Consider the following 15,717-nt stretch of genomic DNA (forward strand, 5'->3'; position numbering starts at 1 on the left):
TGTTGTTTTGTAAATTAAATGTATACGCCTTTCGAAATAATCTTTATAAGTAATATTTACCTCGGGACTGTCTCATTCATTCCGCTTCATCATGGAATATTCATCTTTAGGTCGGGTACCCTTTCTCAGAAGTGTTTTTGAGATGCTCTGCTCCATGATTATACGTAAATATTTTTCTCCTTAGATGTATCTCTTCACTTTAGTATAACGTTACCTTCCTTTTATTTATTTCAAACTGTTTTGGGTTTTTAAAGGTAACGCCACGACAGTGGAACGTCATGTGTGATGTTCCGGTGTAAAAGAAAATTAATAAATAAATGCTACCCTCATGTAAACTGTAAATTGTAATGGTTGTTGAAATAATGCCGTCAAAATTTTAATGGTATATTGGCTATTGCTTTATATATGAAATTGAATCTAACTTGTTAAGTAAAGTTTAGGATTACATTGACTTCGCTTCTTCAGTATTACCAATACCTTCCACCGCCTGGATATGGTTCCCAGCCGCTTCCCGGTTATCCTTTCTTAACAGTCATGTTGGTTAAACTGTTTATTTATTTTTTGTGATTAATGTGCTTGCAAATTTAGTTTCGTACATGTGGACATGCCTAGTGTAGAGTACTTTTGGTGAATGCATTATGGTAGCAAACATTTTCTCTTCATTAAACCTATTAATTGTAACCTTACCCTTTGGAGAGGTTACAGCAGGGTGCAGCAGTCACAATACAATTGAACATTGGGTGCTTGGAATACGCCTCAAGTTTTCCCCTCTCTACTTCCCCTACCACAACACTGCAAATAGCTGGAGGTGTGATACCAGTGAGACAGTAGATCCTTTGTACTGTACTCTGTTTCAGGCAACCAGTGACTATGCAGGTAGATTCCTTCAGGGCTATGTCCACTAGCATGGCATTAGCAGATTCTTCCCAAACTGGTGCCCCACACTTTCCTGCCGCAAAGCAGAGTGCCAAGGCTGATGAATACATGAGCTGCGGGTTCCCTCCCTATGTTGGGCCCGTAAGCTTTCACAAGATGCAGTTCCTTGAACTGATCTTGTCCTTCAGTTCTTGGTACTGCTTCCTAAAACTCAGGGTGTATTTGAATTTGATGTCCAGGTACCAGGTTGTGTCACAGTACATAAAGGTGAGTCATTTCCAGATGATGATCAATTTTTGTTGAGCCTTTCTGTTGTGAAGATGTTACTGGTAAGTAAAAAATTGTATCCTCCCTGCGTAAGGCTTCAGATCGTTCTGATCATAATGCTTAGCTTGCTTCTTGAGAGTACTGGCTAATTTATTTCTCCGCCTCTTCAAAAGTCTTTCCATGTGCAGCAACTGGAGTGTGTCGTCCGAACAGACAAAGCACCTTCCCTCCAGATGGTCTGGCTGGTCATTTGTGCAGATGTTATACAGTATTGGGGACAACACACAATACTGAGGTAGTCCATTTTTATGATTTCTCCATCAGGTTTTCTAGAATCTTCTGTTCTGCAGCATACCACAAATGCCATTCATTAGTTGAATGTCCTTGCTGATGTTATACAACTTGACTATGAGCTTTTTATGATTCACTGTATCATTTGCTGCACTGAGATCTATGAAGGCTTCACCACTGACCAGTTTTTGCTCATATCTGTCTTCAATATGATAAGTCAGGTTCAGAACTTGCCTGTAGCATAATTTTCCAGGCACCAGGCGAGTTGGCTGTGCGCGTAGAGGCGCGCGGCTGTGAGCTTGCATCCGGGAGATAGTGGGTTCAAATCCCACTATCGGCAGCCCTGAAAATGGTTTCCCGTGGTTTCCCATTTTCACACCAGGCAAATGCTGGGGCTGTACCTTAATTAAGGCCACAGCCGCTTCCTTCCAACTCCTAGGCCTTTCCTATCCCATCGTCGCCAGATGACCTATCTGTGTCGGTGCGACGTAAAGCCCCTAGCAAAAAAAAAATAATAATAATAATTCCAGGCCTGAATACAGCTTGATCTGGGAACAGCTGGTCATCAATGTTTGATGAAATTCTTTTAGGGATCATTATTCCGTTGCCTTTTGGAGGTGGCAAGAGAGGGTCCAGTACATTTATATTGTGTGTTCGGAATACAATTGAACTCGGCCATGCCAATTTACGCCTGATGCTCTGTCATTAGGTACAGCAGTGTGCTTGATCTCTGACTGTTAAGTCAGTCAGTCCTTGGTGATACCGTGGTTCCGTTTGCTCTAACTTTCTTTTCTCAGTCTTGATCAGAAAGCCGCTAGCTCCTGAATGATCAACACTCGTTCCATTCTGAATGTGCCCAATTTGTTTTGCATCTGAAGCACTTGCAAATGATTCTCTAAAATTCACCTTGTCCTGCTGGTTATGTGAGACAAGTGTGATGACTGCATTTGGCTTCTCATCTCGCTGTTGTTTGTAACTACGATAAGCAAACTCTAGCACCGCCCAAGTGTAATCACATTTCGAATATGTAATATCAGTGTACAGCACTCCTGTACCTGTGCCACAAATGACGAATGGTAGTAGTCAGAGATGGTTAGTATTCAGTTTTCATAAGGAATATCTGTCTGCTGTTCATTGCGGGCAAAAAATGGAGGTGGTGATATATAGCAGATTGATTGTACACTCGTACAATGATCTTTACCTCTGAGGCAAACAGTAACTATGGTTTGGACAAATCAATGAAGACCATAAACTGCCCTTTATCATGGCCAATGACCTTTAGCATTAGAACACACAGAATACAGGTTATAAGTTCACAGTATAGACACTAATAAAATAAAATCACTGGTCAAAGATAAATTAAGTCAAATAATAGGCACTGATAATTTTCTTTTAAAAATTAAGTGCAACAGTAATTACTCAATTTTGAATTCATAAATATATCTTGTTTAACAATGAGCAGTGATAACCCTCTCAAAAATACTTACATCTCCAGAGTCTCGCCTCACAACCCTTACACCAATCTCCTGTATTTCAAATGATCCTGGTTGACTTATCCTCTCTACGCCGCTGAATAATGCTGTCATAGCCAATTCTATCTGTTTGACATCACCTTCGCTACCTGTCGTAATACAGCCGACGTATATTACAGAAAACCCAGAACTAAAAAAGAAAAGACAAGAAGCCATATAATATAGAACTGCCAACTATATTGCATTTAATGCACCTAAATGAAAGTGACTAAATCATAAATAACAAATTTATAAAAAATTACAACAAATTTGATCATGTAATCTCTATACACACAACTGAAATCTTTTTGGTTATATTATTATGTGGTTTTTGTTCCTCTCAAGGGTAAAATTAACACCAAATATCCATAAAATAACTATTCATAAATACTGTTTCTTCAGCAATGCAGCCATGCCTGTGCACATGTGTGCTGGGTTCCTTTATCCATTGACAAGCTACAGATACCATTTTGAGTCCAGTCATGGTGAGACATCATTCTGTGGGTTTAATGTTCAAAACGATGGAGCAGGCTCTGCCTGATAAATGTTGCCTGTAATTCATTGCTTAAATGCATAAAAGTAAACCAAATCCTATGGCGCAACAGACACGAAGGGTCATGGTCTATCAAGCAGCTGCTGCTCAGCCCGAAGGCCTGAAGATTATGAGGGGTCACGTGGTCAGCATGATGAATCCTCTCAGCCGTTATTTTTGGCTTCGCAGACTAGGGCCGTCATCTCACATCAGGTAGCTCCTTAATTATAATCATATAGGCCGAGTGGACCTCAAACCAGCCCTCAGATCCAGGTAAAAATCCCCGACCTGGTCAGGAATTGAATCCGGGGTCTCCTGGGTAAGAAGCAGGTACGCTACCGCTTTACCGTGGGGCAATTTAAAGAATGGTAAACATCCACCAAATTTTCAAGGTGTAAGGAGAAAATCCATAAATGATATACAGTAATGCTAAGAAGATGCGTTACATGTTGGAAAGTTGTGAAAATGAACGTTAACTAAAAGTCTTCAACAATGACTTGGTGGATGTAGTTGAAGAAGAATGTTTCTCTACGTAATTCCATCAAAATACCTAGAAATTTTACAAATTACATTTCTGCTGGATGCCAAGAAAGCTTACTGAGAAACACACAACTTCCAATATTGCATTCACCATTAACACAAGAAATAGCAAGTTCTAGAGCCATACTGTTAAGAGTGATGAGACATGAGTGTTGTACAAAAAAACCAGTTTATGGAGAAGAATTTAAGGGAAAACATTTTCACTGTAAAGAAAAAAATCTTAGAATGCAGCATTCTAGGGAAGTTAAGTAAGCTCACATCATCACCTTTCCTTTTTCCAGCTTCAGTCGGGTTTGAATGTTAACAGTGCCTCTCTCCAACTGAGACTGCTGCTCCAATCCAGGTTCCTTCTTAGTCCAACCATCTATCTCTTTTTATCCTTTCTTCCCCTTAACATATCCAAACCATCTCAGTTTATTTCTCTCCATTCTGCAAGCTTTTCTACTCTGATTTGATCCCGACATCCTCATTTTTTACTCTGACGTTTGTCTTTCCTAACATACTTCTTGAAACTTCCATGTCACTAGCCTGGATTTTACTCTCCTGTCTTTATTTAGAGTCCAGGTCTTATTGGGCAATAATACATCTTATATATCAACTCTTTACCTTTCATGTCGACTTATCAGTGGCTATTTGAGACCAATTCCACGAGATAGAATCTCCTGTTTGGCTGGAATCGCCCCACCAGATATTAGAAGAGAAGTTTCATCCATGAGAGAACTAACGCACTTTGCTCAAGTGCACAAATGGCCGTAGCTGTGTTGAAACACCGGATCCCGTGAGATCTCCGAAGTTAAGCAACATTGGGCGTGGTCAGGAGTTGGATGGGTTGCCACGCGCTGTTGATGGGGGGTAAGGGAATGGAGGAGCGGAAAGGAACTGGCCACCCTACTGCACGTAAACTCTGGCTCAAGAACACCTCTGCGGAGGTTCGGACCTACCTTCGGGCAGAATAACCCTTACCTTACCTTACCATGTGCACACCGAAGATTGATGTCTAGGAGGAGTTTCCTGAATACAACCTAAGATCTAAACGAATCTGCTCAATCCACAAGGTTGAGATTATGGAGAACTAGAAATCCTCAACTTGCTGGTTGGATGCTACCAACTGAGCATTTCCCTCCAGGACACGAGGCACATTAGTTTGCTTGGAAATCATTGAACAGGCTTCGCACTGGGGTTGGTAGATCAAGAATCAATATGGTAAAGTGGGGCTTTCCTGGCACATCCAGGCAATGTGAATGTGGTGAAGACCAAACTACAGCCCATTTCATGAACTGTAGTAAGTGTCCTTTAAGTTGCACAATGGAGGACTTGATGGCTGCGACACCTAATGCCCGTGATTTGGCAAAATTCTGGGCAGACACTATTTGATATGTATGTCATTAAGTACCATTATGCTATGTGAAATGTACGCTTCTGATACAAATAACCTTTCAGATCAAACTCCTCAATGGTTAAATACATCCTTTTACTGATATCCATGTTCAATCCTGCATTAGTTTGCTTTTCGAGTACCTGAAGCTTTCCACAAATTCAGGGTATCTTTCCCTTCTCTCTCCTCTAATTGACACCACTGTCTTGTTTTTCTCATGCTTATGTTCATTTCATAATACCAATATACTCACTCAGTATGTCCAGTTGACATGGTACTTCCCAGTGGCGGCTCGTGATGATAAAAATGGGTGGGGCACATTCAACATATCAGGAACACTAGGAATCAATTAAATCAATTAAATTAATCTTACCTTTTTATTTCTTGTATATCAGCTCGATTCTCCTGTCTTTGGCAGTAGCAAATTCTTCAGTTACTCGATTATTGAAGTCCGGTATGGAATGTACCATCTTCTTCTCGATCGATAACATCGCCAGTGCATTCAACCTCTCATTCCCCATGGAACTTCGCAAAAATGTCTGTATTCTTTTCAGAGTGGAGAATGACCGTTCAGATTCAACAGTCGTCATTGGTATGGTGACAATTATTTTTAAAACAATCATACACTCGGAAAATGTTTGTGTCATTCCATTTTCATAGAAAAATTGCAAAAGAGGCAAAGCACCGAATGCACTGCGAAGATCTTCACGACTGTACAACACTTCTAATTCGGTTCTCAATTTTGGACCGTTTATCGCAGGATACAGCTTCAGGGTCATCTGGAAGTCATGTTCAGGGAATGAATTGCAGTACTGCGGAAAGTTATCTATGAAAAAAAGCTTAGATGCACACAGATGATCAGTGAACTGAAATCTATCATTGATGCTACTTATAATATCACAAACTTCCACGGCTGCCAGCCTATTGGTTGAACTGTTTGCATGATCAACGCATTGTCGTTTTCTCAGTGGCTCTGTTGAAAGGCATTCTTCCGTTTTGTACAGTTGGCGAACATTGGCTATCGCATTAACAAAATTTGTCACACACTCTCTCATCTTCACAGCATCAGTGTCTCTTTTCTGAATGCAATCAAAGAATATTGCAACATGTGGCATAATCTTGTGATAGAAATTAAGCCAGTAGGTGAACTGTGGATCATTCAGAGTTCGAACAAATCCCGTAGCTTCAGTGGAAGATTTCCTGTCACTTGTTTCGTGGTCTCTGAGATCTTCAAAACATTTTAGCAAATTATCACGATGTTCATAAACAGTGTTCACAGTGCGATGTTGAAAATACCATTGTGTAGGTGGAACACTGCCTAACTTCTTATGAACTGACTCGATCAGGTAATCCATTCTTTTCGGAGATCTTGACAAAAACCTCCCTATACCTTGCAAGTCCTGAAAAAATATTCTGCTGTGCGAGGATGAAGATGTCGCTTTCTGAAGAATAAGATTGCCTTGATGAGCGTAGCAGTGAATATAATTTGCGTTGGGATATTTTTCTTTGACAAAACACTGAACCCCGCCCTTCTGACCGCTCATAACTGATGCTCCATCATATGTTTGACAGACTAATTTTTCAGGGAATTTTTCTACTCCAATTTCATGCAACTGTTCAAGAATTGTCGCTGCTACACCACTGGCACTTCTATCACTGATCCCAAAATAACCCCAGAACCTTTCAAACAATTTCCCTTCGATCTGGTACCTCAAAATTATTGATAAAAGTGTTCTGCATGAATTGTCTGTAGTTTCATCAGCCTGGATGGATAAAAAGTTTACATCTCCTATTTCTGATACCATATGCTTCCTACAAACAGCCAACATTGCTTCCAAAAGTTCATTTTGAATGGCCTTGGATGTTCCCTTAAACATACTTGAATTTTCTAAGTGGTCCTTCAAAACATTGTCAAGAGCAGCGGTGTAATTAATCAGTCCTTTAAAAACACCAGGGTTATTTGAATCCTCTTTCTCGTCATGACCACGCAAAGCCAACTCAAATTCCCCACAAAATTTAATAGCATCAATGATACGCGACAAAATATATCTATTTTTGTCTACAAGCTCATTGTGCTTTCGGATAGACACCCTATATCCATCATCGAGTTGCAACCTGATGTCAGCCTTGCCCAATACGGCAAAACTCATTTCGTTATCTAAATGAGTTTTCGACAAACAATGTTTCTTGCTCTTTTCTGGTAGATGTTTTAAGTCTTTCACTCCCGTTTTTGTCCATGTTTCTTCTCCGCCGAATAATATACATGGGAAGCAAAACAGTGAATCACTTATTGGACAACCACACAGCCATTCCCACTTTTCGTACACGTTCTTATTAAAACTGCGATTGTAGGCTATATTTTAATCTTTGAAAACTTGATTTATGCTAAGCTCTGGCCTTGGTCGGCCCATTTCTTTAGCTAATAATCTGTTTTCGTAATTAAGAGATTTTGCTTGTAAGTAGCTCACTTGATTCATTTTAAAAACACGTATGCTCGCACAGGAATACACTCAGATACATCACACTAATATTCACACACTTTTCAGACTTACAATGAACATCGACATGGATGGACACTATTAATCTAACAGACGTACAAGGTAAGCATAGGTTTGCTTTTGCGCGCGTTAATTAAACATATGCCGACAAGAAAGTGTAGCTGGGTGCTATCTAGTAGGCTGTGGGAGAAGTAAGTTCAAAATACCACGGCCGACTTGATGCGTTGCTCTAGCTAGCTCCTTACCGGCCCTGACAATCGGGTCCACGTACTGTAATCGGAGTAGTTACACAACTCGACACGTGGCGCTGGCGGCCGACCTATTTGCGGTAGAAAAGCATACTTCTTTATGGAAAATATATGGACTTTGGTTGCCGATTTATCGTAATTTAGAGCTATGGAGAATATTACATGGGTTAATACTGTTAAAATGATTAATCTTAAAGGTTACTTTCGTTGATATTTGCCAAAACGATGTCGTGAAATGAAACTGCGGGGAGATAACTTAGTCCAGCTGACGTTCTGATATTGACTCTGATTGCCGATGTATCTTAATTTAGGGAATAAAATAGTATGTTACATTGACTAATATTGTTAAAATGATTAATCCTAAAGACTACTTTCATTGATATGTGCCAAAACAACGTCGTGAAATGAAACTGCGGAGGATGGAGTAGTCCAACTGACGTTCCTTAATTGTGAGGAATAATAGTAATCGTTTTTATTATCATGGCATTTAGATACATAGCAGAACTTACCACAATGCTTTTGTCTTCTGATGTTAATATCGAGATTAAGAGTCATTGTTCAATTAGAGTTTTAAAATTCTTCAAGCGCTGCTCTCAGGAAGGGGCTGGACAAAACATAAGAGTCTTACTTTTTCCATATTCGTTGTATGCAGAACATAAATATTTTGACTCAAACATGTTTAAATGTTAATTTCAATATATATAGTTTCAGATTATATTTCATTCATACCTTTCACTAGAATATTAAATACCGGGCAAGCTGGCCATGCTAAATTAAGAAAATAAATTTTACTTGAAATGCAGTAGGGTGGAACAAGTTGGCCGCGCGGCGAGGAGCTGTGAGCTTGCATCCAGGAGATAGTGGGTTCGAACCCCACTGTTGGCAGCTCTGGAGACGGTTTTCCGTGGTTTCCCATTTTCACATCAGGCTGTACCTCAATTAAGGCCACGGCCGATTCCTTCCCACTGCTAGCCCTTTCCTATTCCACCGGCATCATAAGACCTATCTGTGTCGGTGCGACGTAAAACAAATAGCGAAAGAAGAAGAATTTTAAATAAAAATTCAGTGAGAGAAAAGTATTTTGAGTAAATAAAATGTAAACTGTTCTCTGCTCGATGATGATGATGATGATGCTTGTTGTCTAAAGGGGCCTAACATCTAGGTCATCGGCCCCATTGCTCAGGTAACAACACTTCATACGCTGGCCTTACCGTCATAGCAGTAGTGATTCTTACTTGTCAATGTTTAAATGTTAAAGTTCAGATTATCTTGAACAAAAATGTGTTGTGTTGTTGTCATATGGCAAATACAACACCGCCTATAGGATTATTCTATGAAAGAAAATTCATGGGTAAAAATGATTAGCGGCCACTCACGGAGGCCCGGGTTCGATTCCTGGCCCTGCCACGAAATTTCAAAAGTGGTACGAAGGCTGGAACGGGGTCCACTCAGCCTTGGGAGGTCAACTGTGTAGAGGGTGGTATCAATTTCCACCTCAGACATCCTCGAAGTGGTTTCCCATAGTTTCCCACTTCTCCTCCAAGCAAATGCTGGGATGGTAACTAACTTAAGGCCACGGCTGATGCCTTCCCTCTTCCTTGGATATGCCTTCCAATCTTCCCATCCCCAACACAAGGCCCCTGTTCAGCATAGAAGTTGCGGCCGCCTGGGCGAGGTACTGGTCATCCTTCCCAGTTGTATCCCCCGACCCGCAGTCTCACGCTCCACGATAGTACCCTTGAGGTGGTAGAGGTGGGATCCCTCACTGAGTCCGAGAGAAAAGCCAACGCTGGAGGGGTAAACAGAGTAAGAAAAGAGAAAGAAAGAACGAAGGTAAATACCCGACATAGAAACGGAAAACTAAGACGTAGTTTTGTCCTGGTCTACAGAGAATTCGTAAAATGATAGTGTCCCTTTGCTTTTTTTTCCTGTTCGGAATACAAAAAAGGCACACAGCAATATATATTCGAATATTTCCTAACACAGTTAAAGAAAAGCAAATCAACACACCATTAAAAAACGAATTAGCACATTAATTAAAATCCTTGTTCAGGACGAAGTTACAGCGAGAAATCACTTTGTTCTTGTTTCCCTAAAATTTCTGCTCGAAGTACGAAAAGGTGCACAAGAATGTCTCAAATTCCAAGATTTGTAAACACAATTTTAAAAAATATAATCACCACACTACACAATAAAAAATAAACTCACTAGCGCACAACTATCAGATTTCATTATCAAGCCAACAAGCACCTCATTGCGAACACATTGCTAACATTTACGACAGCAAAACCAAAAAATAAAACTGGAAATGCGGCAATTTGCGGTATACAGCATCCTGTCAATGAGTAGTAGGCCAGCGCTCCAGCGGCATTATGGTGAAACTTTCCAATTACAGCTTTATGCTGGGCTTCACAAGCGATTGTCAAGGCCGGTATAAGGAGCGCAGCGAGGTATCCAGTCGGCCGTGAAAATACGATATAGCGCTGAAGTGTCACGTCGTAGAATGGAATTTGCCATAACCCCCTTCACCCCTCACAGCTCGCAGAATGAGGGGATGATGTTCAGGTATAAGAACGAGTCGGTCCCATCCGGGATTAGACCTTTACAATGTTGCCTAAGTTTAGTCCAGGGCTGCTAGAACAAGAACCACCATGGTAAATCATAGCCTCTTGAACTCACTGAAGGTGGTCGTGACAGTAATCGTGCATAATGTTGTTCTGATTTATAATAGTTTTAATCGGTGGAGGGGCACGTGACCATGTGACCTAAAGGCAGAACCGCGCCTGGTACTTCCTCTCCATCAGCTCCCCACACCACAATGTCATCTGCAAACACCACCCCCTTCAGACATTTCAAAATCATTCTGTCTGGGGTCTGGACACTGCTGCAACAATTGTCATACATTGTTGGGAGATATTTCATCATTCATTTTCCAAATTCTTTCTAATTCATGACTTTCCATACCTCTGCTCTAGGAATGCTATTGTACTGTATCTTTTCTAAATCAAGAAATGACATCACCACTTCTCTTATACATTCCCATTGTTTTTCCATTAGTTGTCTTATATGATGATGAGGTTTCTTGTTGATTTTCTATTTCTAAAGACAAACTGCATTTCTTCGAAGTGTCCTTCCTTGCCTCCCCTCCTCACTCTCTTTTTTTTTAACATTCTTTCATAACAACTGTATGGAAAACCAGGACTTATGGACGAAATATTTTGAAAATCTGTTCTTTTTTAACAGGAATTGTTCTGAAGAAGACTATTTATTTAGAATACATTACAATTAATATATATCTTTAACCTCTTCCCTGCTATGGATAACTTGCTGAACATGTGGGTAATTTCTTTACATGTTAGCTGATATATTTTATTCTTCCACTCAGAAATAATGCTTGCCTGACATCTAGTGAGGCTTCAGCTAGCTATTTGAATCTTCTAGTGGCTTAATAATCAATTAGATATGACAAATAATATTTTCCCCAAAATTATCAGCTGCCCATGAGGTCAGTCAGTAATATAAACAATGGCAGACCCAGATGAAGCTGGCCCACCTGGAATACTTATACACACATCAGCACAACAAAATTAATTTAATTTTTTCTCTACTTATTTTGTGATAAAATATTGTGATGCTGACTCCTTTTACAGGGTGTCCACCAAATCCAGATTTTAAAATTCTCTGACATTTCCCTGTTTTCCAGACATAAAAACCAGTTTTTTTCCCTAACACAAAATGACAAAAAACAAAATTATGAAGGAAGTATCAGTAATATTAAAATACATTTTAAAAAAAAGCAATTAATGTGCATGTTAAATTTCAAAACTTGGAAGTTTAATTTTGTCTAATTAAATTCACTTTAAGTTTTTTTTAAATGTACTACCATTACTGCTTCAGCGAAGAAATTTCTTCACAGCCACCAACGACTGTCGAGCTTCTGCCATCACCCTCCGCTTCTTTTCTTCTAATTCTTTCAGCAACAAAGCGGCTTTTTTTTTTTTTGCAAAGAATCTTCTACTTCCAATGCTTTACGTTTCTCCTTTAGATTTTGAACATACAAAGCATGAGCACTCCTTGCAGCATGGAGCATGTTCTTATTAATGGAGACCTTTTCGATTCCACCAGGGTTTGGGATAGCATCATATATTATTCTTTGTGCTACAAGGGATACTTGTAGCATGTTCTCGACTATAATTTCTTTATTAAAAGGAAAACCACGTTCAAGTGAAGCATTTCCATGAAACAATATTAGTATCATTTTGAAAAATGAAGCCAACTTTACTGTTTTCAAATTTACTGTTGGAAAAACAGTGCGAAGCCAAAAGTGATCTAACCTCTCATCTTTAGAAGTCAAAGAATTCACTTCTTCTTTCAAGGTATCATTCTCACAAAAAGAAGTGAACCCCCTTTGTACATGATCGGCTTCATTACCCGAGATCCATTTGTTTTCAACAAAGGCATTTAAAGCTATCCTTAGCAGCCTGCTGCTTAGAGGCTACTTGGTTACACTTAGATCGAAACAAGAAAATTCATTTAGTCAGTTTATATGCCAGCGGTGAGCAGACCCGGCCAACAGCTGGAAACTGCAGATGATGATGACTATGATATGCCACGGTGACCTTTCCAGTAACTTCTTGCATAAAGCTACCATTCCATCTTAGACAATCTGTGCGAAACACTAACATATCTCTATCATTTAATCCAGGATTGCCATGAAGTGCTGCTTTAGCAGCAGAACCTATGTCAATTTTAGATGCAGGCAAAAGATTTTCTTTACTGTCTAAATTCGTTTTAGGACATTTTCTGAAGACTGCAGCAACTCAGACTTAAACCTTGTCATGACATTTATCATCAATAAAAGATTCATAAAGGAGTGATGCAAATGGAAGATCTGTCTGAAACTTTTAGGATTTCTTTTACTGCCATTTTATATGAATTGTGCAAAGTATGGAAGCCACAAGATCCAATGTTCAACAAAATAGGAGCATCTAGATCATCATTTAATAAATTACCAAAATTCTGAAGGAACTTTTTATTAACATTTGGACCATCCATTGAAATTTGTAAGTTTTTTTTTTTGATAGAGTCCTTGCTGTGCTTGCAAAAAACCATTTAGAAAATCTGAGGAGGTAGAGTGACCAAGAAACATGGAATCAAAATAAGAAGTGCATACTTCATTAATATCAGAATTGAAACAATGAACTACAAGATCCATTTGGTCCATCTGAGAAACTTTATTCAGTGACTCGTCAAACCCAACGGTGAAATGTGTGCACTTACTCAAGAACTTGTTTATGGAAATAGAGAGCTAAACCATGAGTGATTCTATACGCAACTTTTGTTCTGTGCAGTTGAACTTTCGAAGTTGTTTCAGAGTCTGGAAACATTACTGGAAACAAACGTACACTAGCTTCACTGGCACGTAAAGAATGGTGTTGCATGACAGTATGCATGCACCATATAATCTCAGCTTTGGTTACTTGCTCTCTTGAAAGATAATTCTGTAGACACCTCGTCTCTGGTGAACCTTCTTTAATGGAAGAAGAAGAGGTGGAGTCATATGTGATAAAAGTTCGTTGTGGTAGCTGTGGCAGGCAGAGGGCAACTTGTGCGCGGACAGGTATTATCTACTGAGTTTAAGTCTCTTGTTACTTCACTATTCGAATGTTCCTTTTTAAAATAACTTGAAAGGGATGATGAGAACTGGCTGAACTTGACACTAATGGCATGCATCTTTCCTCCAGCATTACAATATTATGCAATATGCTGAAAATTTGTCTTGAGGCGTGGGTTTCAATCATGTTCTGAAAGTACCATCAAGCACCCACCTTTCATTAAACAAAGTTTTCCTCAGATTTGATGAAGATATTGTTAGCTGAAAAAAGAAGAAAGATAAGGATATTGTAAAAAAATCTTTTAAATAGTCCTAAATTCTGCACAGTTCGTAAAACCTGTGAGCGTTGCCTTATCTATGCTGCCAGCACTCTACTGCTTCAGTAACAGCAGATGCAATATAACTGCGGCACACAGCCCCCGTAAAATGTAATACCGTACTACAAAAATCACACGCGAATCACAAGTGAAAACAAATTCGCAAATCCTTCTAAGATAGTGCATGCACTTCCTAACAATATCGGACACAAACAAGAATAGGTACCTTATTAATACGAATAAAAGAAATAAATTATTCGTGACTAATGACTGGCATAGGAAGGATGTTATATGGCTGATCGAGACCACGGTGCCAATTTTTGCCGAGTCACATTCTTGCCACTTGTCTTTCATGAACTATACTGAAGTATGATACACAGACTAACTATATACTAACCAACACACAGATGTAAATACAATTCCATCTACACTGAACACTATTAAACCTATACCACACACACGGAGTGAGGTAGCTTAACCACATGGTGATGTAGACAATACAATTGTCAGCCAGGTTTCGAAATTGCACTCAACCGATATAAATCGATATGAATGGCAGCTTGCGATTGGCTGGATGAAGACCGAATACATCCAAACATACTTAAAAAACTCAAAACCTCTTAACCAACAAACAACCTTCATCCTTACGTCGCACCAACACAGATAGGTCTTATGGCGACGATGGGACAGGAAAGTCCTAGGAATGGGAAGGAAGCGGCTGTCGTCTTAATTAAGGTACAGCCCCAGCATTTGCCTGGAGTGAAAATGAGAAACCACGGAAAACCATCTTCAGGGCTGTCGACAGTGGGATTCGAACCTACTATCTCCTGAATGCGAGCTCACAGCTGCGCGCTCCTAACCGCACGGCCAACTCGCCCGGTAACCTTCATGTTACAATGTGATGTCACTATTTTAAATCTTGTTCTGTATTCACAAAATTACATACGATATTACAAGCTACTAGTTGTGCCTCAAAACTTCCGAACCCCTCACACGAAAGATAGGTTGGAAACTCAACGTGGCGCAGCCCAAATGGTGTTACGATACACTACACATTTACACAAGGCTTACGTACGTCAGCGCATTTAATAATAATAATAATAATAATAATAGTAATAATGATAATAATAATAATAATAATAATAATAAGGATGATGATTATGAGCACTCGAATGAGTATTAAGTTTAAGAGAATTTCACACTTTTCTGCATTCAGTCAGTGTTTTGTGTCTGTTTTTATATTTTACGAGGTAGTAACTATCGCACAAGTCATTACACAGTAAACAAACACAGTCATCCGTTGGGTTGCGGAATTTTGTCTATATGCATATATTGTTGTGGAAGCCATGCATTTAAGCGATTAGAAAAACTGAGAACGCAATATAGGCCAAATTCATCAAGCTCGTCATTCCTCAACAACACAGAATATTCAATAGTAAGCAGATCAAAACATTGAAAATTCGATCAGTCTATCATATAGCTATTGATATTATTGGTTACTTCACATTCGAGATCACACAACTTTTCATTACGATTTATTCCTGGCATAAAAGACATGCCCTAGAGTAATGTTATAAAAACTGAAAAATGTGTTTATATTACATGGATAAATACGGTATGTCAATTTTATCTGGCAGAAGAATGAATT

General features: G+C 39.4%; 1 protein-coding gene across 8 annotated transcripts in view; it reads right to left on the bottom strand.

Moving 5' to 3' along the window:
• Positions 1-15,717, bottom strand: part of LOC136876359 (arylsulfatase G) — a 387,207-nt gene that overhangs the window by 217,654 nt on the left and 153,836 nt on the right. For all 8 annotated transcript variants that reach the window (XM_068228394.1, XM_068228393.1, XM_067150243.2 and 5 more), the window contains exon 8: positions 2,922-3,096. In XM_068228394.1, coding sequence (XP_068084495.1) covers positions 2,922-3,096 — 175 coding nt within the window. The remainder of the gene's footprint in view (positions 1-2,921; positions 3,097-15,717) is intronic.

This window comes from Anabrus simplex, chromosome 6, assembly GCF_040414725.1.
Source record: "Anabrus simplex isolate iqAnaSimp1 chromosome 6, ASM4041472v1, whole genome shotgun sequence".
NCBI lineage: Eukaryota > Metazoa > Arthropoda > Insecta > Orthoptera > Tettigoniidae > Anabrus > Anabrus simplex.